This window comes from Hyperolius riggenbachi, chromosome 3, assembly GCF_040937935.1.
Source record: "Hyperolius riggenbachi isolate aHypRig1 chromosome 3, aHypRig1.pri, whole genome shotgun sequence".
In the NCBI taxonomy this organism is placed as follows: domain Eukaryota; kingdom Metazoa; phylum Chordata; class Amphibia; order Anura; family Hyperoliidae; genus Hyperolius; species Hyperolius riggenbachi.
In genome coordinates this window covers 7,026,444-7,043,609 of record NC_090648.1, presented here as the reverse complement: position 1 = coordinate 7,043,609, position 17,166 = coordinate 7,026,444, and the positions used below count along the sequence as shown (strand labels likewise).

Genomic DNA, 17,166 nt, shown 5'->3' with positions numbered 1-17,166 from the left:
TGGAAAAGCCAACAAGCCCCAACTATAAAGGAATGGTTTGTGGAGGTAGACCAAGTATATAGGATGGAAGAACTTTCGAGCATAATTAAAGGAAAAGAAAATTGGGGATGGGACAAATGGTTGGAATTTAGAGAAACTGATGAATATCGTAATAGGGTAGCATGAGATTAGTGACAAGAAAGGCAGTTTGCCCTGTGGACAGGGAGAGTTAGGGGGGAAACTGGGGGGAGATTGGAGGAACAGACAAGTGGGACCGCATCTTTATTGGTGGTGGTGTTATTTTGTTTTATTTTTCTTCATGGTAGGAGGTCTTCTTTGTCACTCTAACTTTTCCTTCTCTTTAGGAGAAGATATTTAACTTGAGGACGTGACCTAAGCGTTGGCCCATATACAAAAGGATGGATAGGAAGGAGAGGGGATTAGTAACGGAAGGATGGGGGGAGGTGAGATAAGAAGAAGATTAGCTCCGGGAACAGAGGAAATGGGTCAAGCTTGGGATAAGCTATGTTGGGGAGGAAAAGAGATTTCTTTTGGAACACACTTGGTAAAGATTGTATATTGGATTTTTTGCAAGAGTTTGGAAAATATATGTCTTTGTATAAATAAAGAATAAAAAAAAAAAAAAAAAAAAAAAAAAAAAGAAAAATCAATGGGCTGTTCACAGTGCCCACGTTGCGTTACACAGTAACGCTGCACCATAAGACAACGTACTGCATGCAGTACTTTATAAGCGGCAGAGCCGCGTTAGACTGCTTGCACATGCTCAGTAATGTTGGGGAGGAGCGGAGAGCGGCCAGGCACATGGATAATTCATATTCACTGCATGGTGTGACGTGCAGTGTTTACTTCCTGGAGCGGCCGCTCTGTGCGGCGATTGGCCGGCGGGACCACGTGATGCCGCATGCGCACAAGAGTGCGCATCACGGCATCACAGACGCCAGAGTGAGCTGCACAACGCGGCTCACTCTGACGTCCACATCCAGCACCACCAGGCGTTGCGTTAGGGGGACGTTATGCGACCATAACGTCCCCTAAAATGCAACGTCCTGGTGTGTAAATAGCCTTAGGCCTCTTTTCCACAGGCAGATAAGGGTGTGCTCAGCAATCAGTTACCAGGCAGCAGTGAGCAGTTACCAGGCAGCAGTGAGCAGTTACCAGGCAGCAGCGAGTAGTTGCCAGCAAAGGCGTAGCAATAGGGGGTGCAGAGGTTGCAACCGCATCGGGCCCTTGGGCCAGAGGGGCCCAAAAGGGCCATTCCTCAACTACAGCATTAGCTCTCCATTGGTCCTGTGCTCATAATAATTACTTCTATAGATACTTTGAATAATGGTAATCATTAACAAGCTGCTCCCCATCCCCTTCTTGCACCTCTGACACTGTAGTTGCCATTGGCAGGGATTGCTATGTATAGAGTGCTTGGGAGTAATCAGTAACAAGCTGTTCCCCATCCCCTTCTTGCACCTCTGACACTGTAGTTGCCATTGGCAGGGATTGCTATGTATAGAGTGCTTGGGGGTAATCAGTAACAAGCTGTTCCCCATCCCCTTCTTGCACCTCTGACACTGTAGTTGCCATTGGCAGGGATTGCTATGTATAGAGTGCTTGGGGGTAATCATTAACAAGCTGCTCCCCATCCCCTTCTTGCACCTCTGACACTGTAGTTGCCATTGGCAGGGATTGCTATGTATAGAGTGCTTGGGGGTAATCAGTAACAAGCTGTTCCCCATCCCCTTCTTGTACCTCTGACACTGTAGCTGCCATTGGCAGGGATTGCTATGTATAGAGTGCTTGGGGGTAATCAGTAACACACTGTTCCCCATCCCCTTCTTGTACCTCTCACACTGTAGTTGCCATTGGCAGGGATTGCTATGTATAGAGTGCTTGGGGGTAATCAGTAACAAGCTGCTCCCCATCCCCTTCTTGCACCTCTGACACTGTAGTTGCCATTGGCAGGGATTGCTATGTATAGAGTGCTTGGGGGTAATCAGTAACAAGCTGTTCCCCGTCCCCTTCTTGCACCTCTGACACTGTAGTTGCCATTGGCAGGGATTGCTATGTATAGAGTGCTTGGGGGTAATCAGTAACAAGCTGCTCCCCATCCCCTTCCTGCACCTCTGACACTGTAGTTGCCATTGGCAGGGATTGCTATGTATAGAGTGCTTGGGGGTAATCATTAACAAGCTGCTCCCCATCCCCTTCTTGCACCTCTGACACTGTAGTTGCCATTGGCAGGGATTGCTATGTATAGAGTGCTTGGGGGTAATCAGTAACACACTGTTCCCCATCCCCTTCTTGTACCTCTCACACTGTAGTTGCCATTGGCAGGGATTGCTATGTATAGAGTGCTTGGGGGTAATCAGTAACAAGCTGCTCCCCATCCCCTTCTTGCACCTCTGACACTGTAGTTGCCATTGGCAGGGATTGCTATGTATAAAGTGCTTGGGGGTAATCAGTAACACACTGCTCTCCATCCCCTTCTTGCTCCTCTGACACTGTAGTTGCCATTGGCAGGGATTGCTATGTATAGAGTGCTTGGGGGTAATCAGTAACACACTGCTCCCCATCCCCTTCTTGCACCTCTGACACTGTAGTTGCCATTGGCAGGGATTGCTATGTATAGAGTGCTTGGGGGTAATCAGTAACAAGCTGCTCCCCATCCCCTTCTTGCACCTCTGACACTGTAGTTGCCATTGGCAGGGATTGCTATGTATAGAGTGCTTGGGGGTAATCAGTAACAAGCTGTTCCCCATCCCCTTCTTGCTCCTCTGACACTGTAGTTGCCATTGGCAGGGATTGCTATGTATAGAGTGCTTGGGGGTAATCAGTAACAAGCTGCTCCCCATCCCCTTCTTGCACCTCTGACACTGTAGTTGCCATTGGCAGGTATTGCTATGTATAGAGTGCTTGGGGGTAATCAGTAACAAGCTGTTCCCCATCCCCTTCTTGCTCCTCTGACACTGTAGTTGCCATTGGCAGGGATTGCTATGTATAGAGTGCTTGGGGGTAATCAGTAACACACTGTTCCCCATCCCCTTCTTGTACCTCTCACACTGTAGTTGCCATTGGCAGGGATTGCTATGTATAGAGTGCTTGGGGGTAATCAGTAACAAGCTGCTCCCCATCCCCTTCTTGCACCTCTGACACTGTAGTTGCCATTGGCAGGGATTGCTATGTATAGAGTGCTTGGGGGTAATCAGTAACAAGCTGCTCCCCATCCCCTTCTTGCACCTCTGACACTGTAGTTGCCATTGGCAGGGATTGCTATGTATAGAGTGCTTGGGGGTAATCATTAACAAGCTGCTCCCCATCCCCTTCTTGCACCTTTTTTCCCGCAAATGCATTTTTCTAGCGTTTTGCGTGCGTTTTTACGTGAATACAGTACAAAACACATATGCTTTTTGTATGCGTTTTCCATGCGTTTTTTCAATTGCGTTTTAATTAAGCAAATCATTAGGAAGACAACAGGAAGCGAGAATACAACCGAAATAAAAAACGCATATAAGAATGCATGAAAAACGCATTACATTGCGTTACCATTGACTTTCATTATGTGCGTTTTTGAAAATTATGCAACAAAACCAGCGTTTTAAAAAATGTGTGTTTTAAAATGCATAAAAAACGCTTGTGCGGTTTTGTTATGTGTTTTTTTGATGCGGCCCATTGACCACCATTAGTGGCAAAAAGGCTGCGTTTTCCGCAATGCTGGTGTTTCTGCTAAGTGTGTTCCCAGTCTTAAAGGGAACTTGAAGTAAAAGATGCACATGGAGGCTGCCATATTTATTTCCTGTTAAAGTGGACCTGAACTCAGAACTTCTTCTCTGCTCTAAATTATAAGCAACAGCATAATAACCTTTATAAAGAAAAACACTTCTTTGTTACAGCTGATGCAAATCCTGCAATAAATCTACAGTGTGTCTACTTCCTGCTTTCATGGAACAGCAGGGTTGCCACCTCATCTCTTTAAATACTAACACATATAAATTATACATGCCTTGTGGCTAGTTAGATGCAGTTTAGGCACTGATTATGTGTTATAGTAGCCCCAGAACCTGTATAACTTAGATGTGTCAGTAAGGGATGAGGTGGCAATCCTGGGAAGCAGACATATTGTTAGCATCCTGTGCTTTCAAATTAGCCACTCTGCCATGGCAGTCAGATGACACAGCTGGGGGATCAAATTACAACCTGTGAATGATCACAGATGAGGGGGGATTAGACAAGCTAAACTCTCTAAGTACATACAGGGTACATTTCTTAATGTTTTCCATCTGTCTTGTGCAAGAGTTCAGGTCCTCTAAACAATACCAGTTGCCTGGCTGTCCTGCTGATCTCTTTGGCTGCAGTAGTTTCTGAATCACACACCTGAAACAAGAATGCAGCGAATGCACACACACTTCAGTCACCTGATCTGACACTATAAAGAGGAACTTTCCCTCTCATTCTCCAGTCCTGTCTCCTGCAGCCCAGAGAGACTGTGTACTCTGATCCTCCATTCTCTGCACTATTCCCCTCCCCTTTCCCAGCGTCAGACGGGAGGAGGGCGGCAGCAACACAGGATGGCCGGGTACAGAGTGCGCCCAGCAGAGGCCGCGGACTGCGAGGAGATTATCCGCATGGTCATGGTAGGATGATGAGAGTTATACTCAGTGACGTCACCATAGACTGAGGACCCCTTCCCCTCCTCCCACCACCACGTGGCTGTGCTGCTATATATAACTACAGCCTGTCACCTATACATTCACTGCACAGGATGACTTCCCATGCTATACACAGCAGCCTGTCACCTATACATTCACTGCACAGGATGACTTCCCATGCTATACACAGCAGCCTGTCACCTATACATTCACTGCACAGGATGACTTCCCATGCTATACACTGCAGCCTGTCACCTATACATTCACTGCACAGGATGACTTCCCATGCTATACACTGCAGCCTGTCACCTATACATTCACTGCACAGGATGACTTCCCATGCTATACACAGCAGCCTGTCACCTATACATTCACTGCACAGGATGACTTCCCATGCTATACACAGCAGCCTGTCACCTATACATTCACTGCACAGGATGACTTCCCATGCTGTACACAGCAGCCTGTCACCTATACATTCACTGCACAGGATGACTTCCCATGCTGTACACTGCAGCCTGTCACCTATACATTCACTGCACAGGATGACTTCCCATGCTGTACACTGCAGCCTGTCACCTATACATTCACTGCACAGGATGACTTCCCATGCTGTACACTGCAGCCTGTCACCTATACATTCACTGCACAGGATGACTTCCCATGCTGTACACTGCAGCCTGTCACCTATACATTCACTGCACAGGATGACTTCCCATGCTGTACACTGCAGCCTGTCACCTATACATTCACTGCACAGGATGACTTCCCATGCTATACACTGCAGCCTGTCACCTATACATTCACTGCACAGGATGACTTCCCATGCTATACACAGCAGCCTGTCACCTATACATTCACTGCACAGGATGACTTCCCATGCTATACACAGCAGCCTGTCACCTATACATTCACTGCACAGGATGACTTCCCATGCTATACACAGCAGCCTGTCACCTATACATTCACTGCACAGGATGACTTCCCATGCTATACACTGCAGCCTGTCACCTATACATTCACTGCACAGGATGACTTCCCATGCTATACACTGCAGCCTGTCACCTATACATTCACTGCACAGGATGACTTCCCATGCTATACACTGCAGCCTGTCACCTATACATTCACTGCACAGGATGACTTCCCATGCTGTACACTGCAGCCTGTCACCTATACATTCACTGCACAGGATGACTTCCCATGCTGTACACTGCAGCCTGTCACCTATACATTCACTGCACAGGATGACTTCCCATGCTGTACACTGCAGCCTGTCACCTATACATTCACTGCACAGGATGACTTCCCATGCTGTACACTGCAGCCTGTCACCTATACATTCACTGCACAGGATGACTTCCCATGCTGTACACTGCAGCCTGTCACCTATACATTCACTGCACAGGATGACTTCCCATGCTGTACACAGCAGCCTGTCACCTATACATTCACTGCACAGGATGACTTCCCATGCTGTACACTGCAGCCTGTCACCTATACATTCACTGCACAGGATGACTTCCCATGCTGTACACTGCAGCCTGTCACCTATACATTCACTGCACAGGATGACTTCCCATGCTATACACTGCAGCCTGTCACCTATACATTCACTGCACAGGATGAATTCCCTAGTTCTGTATGCAATTCTCAATACCTGCTCTTATTCTGTATGTATGGAGGCTGCACAGTAAGACTTCTCTTGTCCTGTATGCCGGGTGTAATTCTCAATATCTGCTCTTATTCTGTATGTATGGAGGCTGCACAGTAAGACTTCTCTTGTCCTTTAAAGGGAACCAGAGACGAAGCACCCTTGTGTATTTTACCATGTATATCAGTAAGAACATTAGAGAAAACACTTACCATGCTCTCTGTTTCCTCCTCACTGCTAAAAGTGTCTGTTAACAGCAGTCACAAGAATCCCAGACTGAGCAATTAAATCTGGCTTTGCTGGGAATGATTATAGCTGAGTCATTATAGCAAAGCCACAAGGGGGCAGGCTTGGGCTTGAAATAACACCACAGAATACAGACTTAGCTATAATCTTTCTGTAGCAAAGCTAGACGGAGCAGCCTGACTTCTCAGTCGGGGATTCTTATCAGACGTGATAACAGTCAGATTACACAGAGAACAATGAAACAAAGGGCAGATTAGGTGTTTACTGTCATGTTCCCACTGATTTATAAGGTAAAATACAAGAGGGTGCTTCATCTCTGGTTCTCTTTAAGCCGGGTGTAACTCTCAGTATCTGCTCTTATTCTGTATGTATGGGGGCCGCACAGTATGGCTTCTCTTGTCCTGTATGCCGGGTGTAATTCTCAGTATCTGCTCTTATTCTGTATGTATGGAGGCTGCACAGTGTCACTTCTCTTGTCCTGTATGCTGGGTGTAATTCTCAGTATTTGCTCTTATTCTGTATGTACGGGGGCTGCACAGTATGACTTCTCTTGTCCTGTATGCCGGGTATAATTCTCAGTATCTGCATATTATTTATGTATGGAGGCTGCACAGTAAGACTTCTCTTGTCCTGTATGCTGGGTGTAATTCTCAGTATCTGCTCTTATTCTGTATGTATGGGGGCTGCACAGTATGGCTTCTCTTGTCCTGTATGCCGGGTGTAACTCTCAGCATCTGCTCTTATTCTGTGTGTATGGAGGCTGCACAGTATGGCTTCTCTTTTCCTGTATGCCGGATGTAATTCTCAGTATCTGCTCCTATTTAGAGGTGTACCGAACGGTTCGCCGGCGAGCGGTTCCAGGCGAACATTGGGGGTTCGCGTTCACCTGCGCCAGGCGAACTTTTCCGGAAGTTCGATTCGCCCCATAATGCACTATGAGGGTCAACTTTGACCCTCTGCATCACAGTCAGCAGGCACATTGTAGCCATTCAGGCTACAGTAAGCCCTGGAGCCCCACCCCCCCTTATATAAGGCAGCCTCCGGCGGCCATTACAGTCACTCGTGTGCCTGCTAGAGAGAGGAAAGGGACAGCTGCTACAGACTTTTTCTCTTAGGAACAGATTAATTAGGTTCTAGGCTGCTTTGCTTGTTCCTGACTGGTCAAAATAACAGGAAGAATGGATACACTTTTAAACAATTTAAAAATACAACCATCTAAACTTTCAAACAATTTAAAAATACAACCATCTAAACTTTCAAACAATTTAAAAATACAACCATCTAAACTTTCAAACAATTTAAAAATACAACCATCTATCATTTTCAAAAAATTTAAAAAAAGGGCAAAAAAACTTGCCCTCCGTAAAACATTCTTGGCAAATGCTTTCGACTTGGTTTGTCTTCCGCTGGCTCAAGGGTCCATCTGACCACAGATGCCTGGTCTGCAAAGCACGGTCAGGGCAGCTACAGCATGGGTCTCAGCAGGCTCCCACTTCGGGCCGGAACCCAACCTTCATTCCCCGCGGTGACAATGGCAGACTTGCCCTCCATAACGGATTCCCGTTAAAGGATTTAAAGTTAGTTCATTTCAAATACACAGCAGGGCCTCGAAAGTCCACCTCCTGTATTGTTATTTTTGGTCACTACCTCGGGGCGGGCGGGCATGCCTACCTGCTGCCCTCCTTGGATGTGTAGTGGTAGCCGTTGCTCAGGCTCCACACTGGATTCAAACCTCTCATTCCCCGGCCATTACCCGGGGTCACAATGGCAGACTTGCCCGCCTCCACAGGATTCTCATTGTAGCGGCACTGAACAAGTACACAGCAAGTAGAAAATGTAAATTAAAAACAAAACGTAAGCTTTTTAACAATGCCATGGAAAGTTGAGAAGGAAGTCACACATTACCTGACATCACTGAGTGAGGAAGAGCAATCACGCCATGTTGCGCAGTAGTCCAGCATGGCCGTCACTACACAAACAGCTGTTTGCGGTGCGTTACACAGTGAGTTTGGTGTGTCAGTGTGAAGCAGTACTCTAATTACACTACCTGTTTGATGTATACACATGCAAGATGTTTGAAAGCACGTTAGGCCTGCAATTTAGCATTCAATGTGATTTCTGCCCTTAAAACGCTGCTTTGCGTCACATCCAGATTTTTCACCGGGACTTTTGGCATGTATCCCACTCCGCCATGCCCCCCTCCAGGTGTTAGACCCCTTGAAACAACTTTTCCATCACTTTTGTGGCCAGCATAATTTTTTCTATTTTTCAAAGTTCGCCTCCCCATTGAAGTCTATTGCGGTTCGCGAATTTTTCCGCGAACCGAACCTTCTGCGGAAGTTCGCGAACCGAAAATCGGAGGTTCGCGACATCTCTACTCCTATTCTGTATGTATGGGGGCTGCACAGTATGACTTCTCTTGTCCTGTATGCCGGGTGTAATTCTCAGTATCTGCTGCTATTCTGTATGTATGGAGGCTGCACAGTATGGCTTCTCTTGTCCTGTATGCCGGGTGTAATTCTCAGTATCTGCTGCTATTATGTATGTATGGAGGCTGCACAGTATGACTTCTCTTGTCCTGTATGTCAGGTGTAATTCTCAGTATTTGCTCTTATCCTGTATGTATGGAGACTGCACAGTATGACTTCTCTTGTCCTGTATGTCAGGTGTAATTCTCAGTATTTGCTCTTATCCTGTATGTATGGAGACTGCACAGTATCACTTCCCCTGCCCTGTATGCCAGGTGTAATTCTCAGTATCTGCTCTTATTCTGTATGTATGGATGCTGCACAGTATGACTTCTCTTGTCCTGTATGCCGGGTGTAATTCTCAGTATCTGCTCTTATTCTGTATGTATGGAGGCTGCACAGTATGACTTCTCTTGTCCTGTATGCCGGGTGTAATTCTCAGTATTTGCTCCTATCCTGTATGTATGGAGACTGCACAGTATGACTTCTCTTGTCCTGTATGCCGGGTGTAACTCTCAGTATCTGCTCTTATTCTGTGTGTGGGGGCTGAACAGTATGGCTTCTCTTGTCCTGTATGTCGGGTGTAATTCTCAGTATCTGCTCTTATTCTGTATGTATGGAGGCTGCACAGTATGACTTCCCTTGTCCTGTATGCTTGGTGTAATTCTCAGTATCTGCTCTTATTCTGTATGTATGGAAGCTGCACAGTATGACTTCTCTTGTCCTGTATGCCGGGTGTAATTCTCAGTATCTGCTCTTATTCTGTATGTACGGAGGCTGCACAGTATGGCTTCTCATGTCCTGTATGAGGGGTGTAATTCTCAGTATCTGCTGCTATTCTGTATGTACGGAGGCTGCACAGTATGACTTCTCCTGTCCTGAATGCTGGTGTAATTCTCAGTATCTGCTCTTATTCTGTATGTATGGGGCTGCACAGTATGACTTCTCTTGTCCTGTATGCCAGGTGTAATTCTCAGTATCTGCTCCTATTCTGTATGTATGGGGCTGCACAGTATGACTTCTCTTGTCCTGTATGTCGGGTGTAATTCTCAGTATCTGCTCTTATTCTGTATGTATGGCGGCTGCACAGTAAGACTTCTCCTGTCCTGTAGAGTTGGGCCGAACCTCCGATTTTCGGTTCGCGAACCGGGTTCGCGAACTTTCGCGAAAGGTTCGGTTCGCGTTAAAGTTCGCGAACCGCAATAGACTTCAATGGGGATGCGAACTTTGAAAAAAAAAATTAATTATGCTGGCCACAAAAGTGATGGAAAAGATGTTTCAAGGGGTCTAACACCTGGAGGGGGGGATGGCGGAGTGGGATACATGCCAAAAGTCCCCGGGAAAAATCTGGATTTGACGCAAAGCAGCGTTTTAAGGGCAGAAATCACATTGAATGTTAAATGACAGGCCTAAAGTGCTTTCAAACATCTTGCATGTGTATACATCAATCAGGTAGTGTAATTAAGGTACTGCTTCACACTGACGCACCAAACTCATCGTGTAACGCACCGCAAACAGCTGTTTGTGTAGTGACGGCCGTGCTGGACTGGTGCGCACCATGGCGAGAGTGCAGGTTTTGGTGGCTTTACAGCCCATATGGTCAGTCACCTGGCTGATGTAGCTGAATGACAGAACAGTGACTGTCCAGCTGATCAAATTTGGTCTGACCACAATGAGGCAACGACCTTATTATCGTGGGTGTGCCCCCCGAGACACTCATCTAGGCGCCGGTCATTGCTCCATTGTGATACGCAAGCCCCTTCACCACGGCAAGGTAATGATCACGAAGGGGAATGGGCGCATGTTCATGCCTTTTCTTTTGTTGTTGCAGCTGCCCGCAGTGCAGCCAGAAAAATTAGGCAGTCATGTACACGCACCCGAAAAATTATTACAGCGGCCGCTGCTAGCAGCGGCCTAAAAAATTCAGCAATCCGCCTGGAGTCCCGGACCCTGTTGGTGGTGGCGGAGAAGGTAGTGAAGCGGCCTGCAGGCAGACATGCTGTGTGGAGGGACTGGGAGCGACTTAGTCTTCTTGGGGCAGGCCAGGCAGCCAGTCACACGGCGTGCAGGCAGAGATGCTGTATGTGCGGGGACTGACTTAGTCTTGGGGCGGGCAGCAGCCCTCCGGGATCCATGCCTCATTCATTTTTATAAAGGTGAGGTACTTAACACTTTTGTGACTTAGGCGACTTCTCTTCTCTGTGACAATGCCTCCAGCTGCGCTGAAGGTCCTTTCTGAGAGGACGCTTGCGGCAGGGCAGGAGAGAAGTTGGATGGCAAATTGGGACAGCTCTGGCCACAGGTCAAGCCTGCGCACCCAGTAGTTCAAGGGTTCCTCATCGCTGTTCACAGCAGTGTCTACATCCACACTTAAGGCCAGGTAGTCGGCTACCTGCCGTTCCAGGCGTTGGTGGAGGGTGGATCCGGAAGGGCTACGGCGAGGCGTTGGACTAAAGAACGTCCGCATGTCCGACATCACCATGAGATCGCTGGAGCGTCCTGTCTTTGACTGCGTGGACACGGGAGGAGGATTAGTGGCAGTGGTACCTTGCTGGCGTTGTGCCGTCACATCACCCTTAAAGGCATTGTAAAGCATAGTTGACAGCTGGTTCTGCATGTGCTGCATCCTTTCCACCTTCCGGTGAGTTGGTAACAGGTCCGCCACTTTGTGCCTGTACCGAGGGTCTAGTAGTGTGGCCACCCAGTACAGCTCATTCCCCTTGAGGTTTTTTATACGGGGGTCCCTCAACAGGCAGGACAGCATAAAAGACGACATCTGCACAAAGTCGGATCCAGTACCCTCCATCTCCTCTTGCTCTTCCTCAGTGACGTCAGGTAAGTCAACCTCCTCCCCCCAGCCGCGAACAATACCACGGGAAGGTTGCGCAGCACAAGCCCCCTGCGACGCCTGCTGCGGTTGTTCTCCTGCCGCTGTCCCCTCCTCCTCCTCCTCCTCCCCCAAAGAAACACCTTGCTCATCATCCTCTGAGTCTGACTCATCTTCTGCACATGACCTCTCTTCTTCCTCCTCCTCCCCCCTCTGTGCTGCCGCAGGTGTTGAGGAAACAGCTGGGTCTGATGAAAATTGGTCCCATGCCTGTTCCTGCCGTAACGGTTCCTGGTCACGCTCATTCGCAGCTTCATCCGCCACTCTACGCACAGCACGCTCCAAGAAGTACGCGTAGGGAATTAAGTCGCTGATGGTGCCCTCACTGCGGCTCACCAGGTTGGTCACCTCCTCAAACGGCCGCATGAGCCTGCATGCATTTTTCATCATTGTCCAGTTGTCGGGCCAGAACATCCCCATCTTCCCAGACTGTTTCGTTCTACTCCAGTTGTAGAGGTACTGGGTGACGGCTTTCTTCTGTTCTAGCAGGCGGGAGAACATGAGGAGGGTCGAGTTCCAGCGAGTGGGGCTATCGCAAATGAGGCGTCTCACCGGCATGTTGTTTTTACGCTGAATTTCTGCAAATCGTGCCATGGCTGTGTAAGAGCGCCTCAAATGCCCACAGAACTTCCTGGCCTGCTTCAGGACATCCGCTAAGCCAGGGTACTTTGCCACAAATCTTTGAACCACCAGATTCATGACATGTGCCATGCAGGGTATGTGTGTCAGCTTCCCCATATGCAAAGCGGCAAGCAGATTGCTGCCGTTGTCGCACACCACGTTGCCTATCTCCAGGTGGTGCGGGGTCAGCCACTCATCCACCTGTTTCTTAAGAGCAGCCAGGAGAGCTGCTCCAGTGTGACTCTCCGCTTTGAGACAAGCCATGTCTAAGATGGCGTGACACCGTCGTACCTGGCATGCAGCATAGGCCCTGCGGAGCTGGGGCTGTGTAGCTGGAGAGGAGAACTGCCACTCAGCCAAGGAGGAGGAGGAGGACAGCGAAGAGCATGTAGCAGGAGGAGAGGAGGTGGCAGGAGGCCTGCCTGCAAGCCGTGGAGGTGTCACAATTTGGTCCGCCGCTTTCTGCTTGCCATCGTTCACCACCAGGTTCACCCAATGGGCTGTGTAGGTAATGTAGCGGCCCTGCCCGTGCTTGGCAGACCAGGCATCCGTGGTCAGGTGTACCCTTGACCCAACGCTCTTCGCAAGAGATGACACCACTTGCCTCTCAACTTCACGGTGCAGTTGGGGTATGGCCTTTCTGGAAAAATAAGTGCGGCCTGGCATCTTCCACTGCGGTGTTCCGATGGCCACAAATTTACGGAAGGCCTCAGAGTCCACCAGCCGGTATGGTAACAGCTGGCGAGCTAACAGTTCCGCCACGCCAGCTGTCAGACGCCGGGCAAGGGGGTGACTGGCCAAAAGTGGCTTCTTCCGCTCAAACATTTCCTTCACGGACACCTGACTGCTGCTGTGGGCAGAGGAGCAGGAACCGCTCAAGGGCAGAGGCGGAGTGGAGGAGGGTGCCTGTGAAGGTGCAAGGGAGAGAGCGGCATAAGCAGATGATGCACCTGAAGGAGGAAGAGGAGAAGGAGGGTGACTTTGCTTTTGTGTGCTGCTGCTGCTTTTGCTCAGGTGGCCATCCCATTGCTGTTTGTGCCTTTTCTGCAGGTGCCTTCGTAAGGCACTTGTCCCTACGTGAGTGTTGGCCTTTCCACGGCTCAATTTTTGTTGGCAGAGCGAACAGATGGCTTTGGTCCGATCTGAGGCACACACATTAAAAAATTTCCACACCGCTGAGCCACCCTGGGATGTGGGCACTATGGGGACCTCAGCAGCTGATGCTGAAGGGCAAGTTGGCTGGCTGTACATAGGTGGCGAATCTGGCGATACATGGTGCCGGACTCTGCCACCAGCTGTTTCTGACGAAGAGCTGCCCCAGCTTCTTTCAGCAACTTCTATCCTCCTACTACTCTCTGACTCCCCCTCTGAACTGTCCCCCTCTTCATCTCCTCTATTGGGAACATACAGAGGATCCCTATCATCGTCATCATCGTAATCATCCTGCCCAGCTTCGCTTGCCTCAGAAAAATCCAAATGTGTAGGTCCTTCATCCTCCTTACACGTTACATCCATAGTGTTGTCGCGTAACGCAGACATATGAGCTGGTGAAAATTCATCTGGCTGTAACAATGGCTGTGCATCAGTGATTTCACCACCACTAAATAATTCTTGCGAAGTGTCAAATGCAGCGGAAGTGGTGCTAGTAGTAGCGCTGGTGGCTGAGCAAGATGAGGTGTTCTGTGTCGCTAAATACTCAACCACGTCCTGACAATCTTGGGAGGTGATGGGACGTGCCTTCTTCCGAGCACTGTACTGTGGGCCAGGTCCACACGAAATTACATTTACACGACCTCGCGCAGACCTGCCGGGTGGCCTTCCTCTGCCTCTGCCACTACCTCTTCCTCTTCCTCTACCTGTTTTGTCCATATCGGGTATGCACGGAGTGGTATATCACACTGCGTGCACTCACGTAGGTAGGTGGGTTCACTTAACTGCACAGGTATGCGCACTGATGCGGTGGGTTCACTGAACAGTACAGGTATACAGTGGCGGGTTCACTGAACACAACAGGTATGCAGTGGCGTGTTCACTAAACAGGTATACAGTGGCAGGTCCACTGAACAGAACAGGTATACAGTGGCAGGTCCACTGAACAGAACAGGTATACAGTGGCGGGTCCACTGAACAGAACAGGTATACAGTGGCGGGTTCACAGAACAGGTATGCAGTGGCAGGTTCACTGAACACAACAGGTATGCAGTGGCGTGTTCACTAAACAGGTATACAGTGGCAGGTCCACTGAACAGAACAGGTATACAGTGGCGGGTTCACAGAACAGGTATACAGTGGCGGGTCCACTGAACAGAACAGGTATACAGTGGCGGGTTCACAGAACAGGTATGCAGTGGCAGGTTCACTGAACACAACAGGTATGCAGTGGCGTGTTCACTAAACAGGTATACAGTGGCAGGTCCACTGAACAGAACAGGTATACAGTGGCGGGTTCACAGAACAGGTATACAGTGGCGGGTCCACTGAACAGAACAGGTATACAGTGGCGGGTTCACAGAACAGGTATACAGTGGCGGGTCCACTGAACAGAACAGGTATACAGTGGCGGGTTCACAGAACAGGTATACAGTGGCGGGTCCACTGAACAGAACAGGTATACAGTGGCGGGTTCACAGAACAGGTATACAGTGGCAGGATCACTGAACAGGTATGCAGTGGCAGGATCACAGTACAGGTATGCAGTGGGCTGAGGGCTCACTGAACAGAACAGGTATGCTGTGGCAGGATCACTGAACAGCTATGCAGTGGCAGGATCACAGTACAGGTATGCAGTGGGCTGAGGGCTCACTGAACAGAACAGGTATGCTGTGGCAGGATCACTGAACAGGTATGCAGTGGCAGGATCACAGTACAGGTATGCAGTGGGCTGAGGGCTCACTGAACAGAACAGGTATGCTGTGGCAGGATCACTGAACAGGTATGCAGTGGCAGGATCACAGTACAGGTATGCAGTGGGCTGGGGGCTCACTGAACAGAACAGGTATGCTGTGGCAGGATCACTGAACAGCTATGCAGTGGCAGGATCACAGTACAGGTATGCAGTGGGCTGAGGGCTCACTGAACAGAACAGGTATGCTGTGGCAGGATCACTGAACAGGTATGCAGTGGCAGGATCACAGTACAGGTATGCAGTGGGCTGAGGGCTCACTGAACAGAACAGGTATGCTGTGGCAGGATCACTGAACAGCTATGCAGTGGCAGGATCACAGTACAGGTATGCAGTGGCAGTATCACAGTACAGGTATGCAGTGGGCTGAGGGCTCACTGAACAGAACAGGTATGCTGTGGCAGGATCACTGAACAGGTATGCAGTGGCAGGATCACAGTACAGGTATGCAGTGGGCTGGGGGCTCACTGAACAGAACAGGTATGCTGTGGCAGGATCACTGAACAGCTATGCAGTGGCAGGATCACAGTACAGGTATGCAGTGGGCTGAGGGCTCACTGAACAGAACAGGTATGCTGTGGCAGGATCACTGAACAGGTATGCAGTGGCAGGATCACAGTACAGGTATGCAGTGGGCTGAGGGCTCACTGAACAGAACAGGTATGCTGTGGCAGGATCACTGAACAGCTATGCAGTGGCAGGATCACAGTACAGGTATGCAGTGGGCTGAGGGCTCACTGAACAGAACAGGTATGCTGTGGCAGGATCACTGAACAGCTATGCAGTGGCAGGATCACAGTACAGGTATGCAGTGGGCTGAGGGCTCACTGAACAGAACAGGTATGCAGCCAGGAAGAAGTTAAGCCTAACTAATCTTTCCCTGAGAGACAGTCTGCAGCAGCTCGCCCTACTCTGACTAATGCAGGCACACGAGTGGCCGTAATGGCCGCCGCTGCCTGCCTTATATAAGGGGGGGTGGGGCTCCAGGGGCTAGTGTAGCCTAATTGGCTACACTGGGCCTGCTGACTGTGATGTAGAGGGTCAAAGTTGACCCTCAGGTGCATTATGGGGCGAACCGAACTTCTTCCGCAAAAGGTTCGCGTGCGGTACCCGCACGCGAACCACCTAAGTTCGCGCGAACCCCGTTCGCCGGCGAACCGTTCGGCCCAACTCTACTGTCCTGTATGCCGGGTGTAATTCTCAGTATCTGCATATTCTGTATGTATGGATGCTGCACAGTATGACTTCTCTTTCCCTGTATGCCGGGTGTAATTCTCAGTATCTGCTCTTATTCTGTATGCATTGAAGCTGCACAGTATGACGTCTCTTGTCCTGTATGCCGGGTGTAATTCTCAGTATCTGCTATTATTCTGTATGTATGGCGGCTGCACAGTAAGACTTCTCCTGTCCTGTATGCCGGGTGTAATTCTCAGTATCTGCTCTTATTCTGTATGTATGGGGCTGCACAGTATGGCTTCTCCTGTCCTGTATGCCGGGTGTAATTCTCAGTATCTGCTCTTATTCTATATGTATGTGGGCTGCACAGTATTACTTCTCTTGTCCAGTATGCTGGGTGTAATTCTCAGTATCTGCTGTTGTTCTGTATGTATGGAGGCTGCACAGTATGACTTCTCTTGTCCTCTATGCCGGGTGTAATTCTCAGTATCTGCTCTTATTCTGTATGTACAGAGGCTGCACAGTATGGCTTCTCTTGTCCTGTATGCCGGGTGTAATTCTCAGTATCTGCTCTT

At 49.2% G+C, this 17,166-nt stretch overlaps 1 protein-coding gene across 1 annotated transcript in view; it reads left to right on the top strand.

Annotated features, from left to right (window-relative positions):
• Positions 1-4,513: 4,513 nt before the first annotated feature.
• Positions 4,514-17,166, top strand: part of LOC137560835 (thialysine N-epsilon-acetyltransferase-like) — a 30,095-nt gene continuing 17,442 nt past the window's right edge. Inside the window, exon 1 of the mRNA XM_068271971.1 lies at positions 4,514-4,622. Within this exon, the coding sequence (XP_068128072.1) occupies positions 4,557-4,622 (66 nt within the window). The 5' untranslated portion in view covers positions 4,514-4,556. The remainder of the gene's footprint in view (positions 4,623-17,166) is intronic.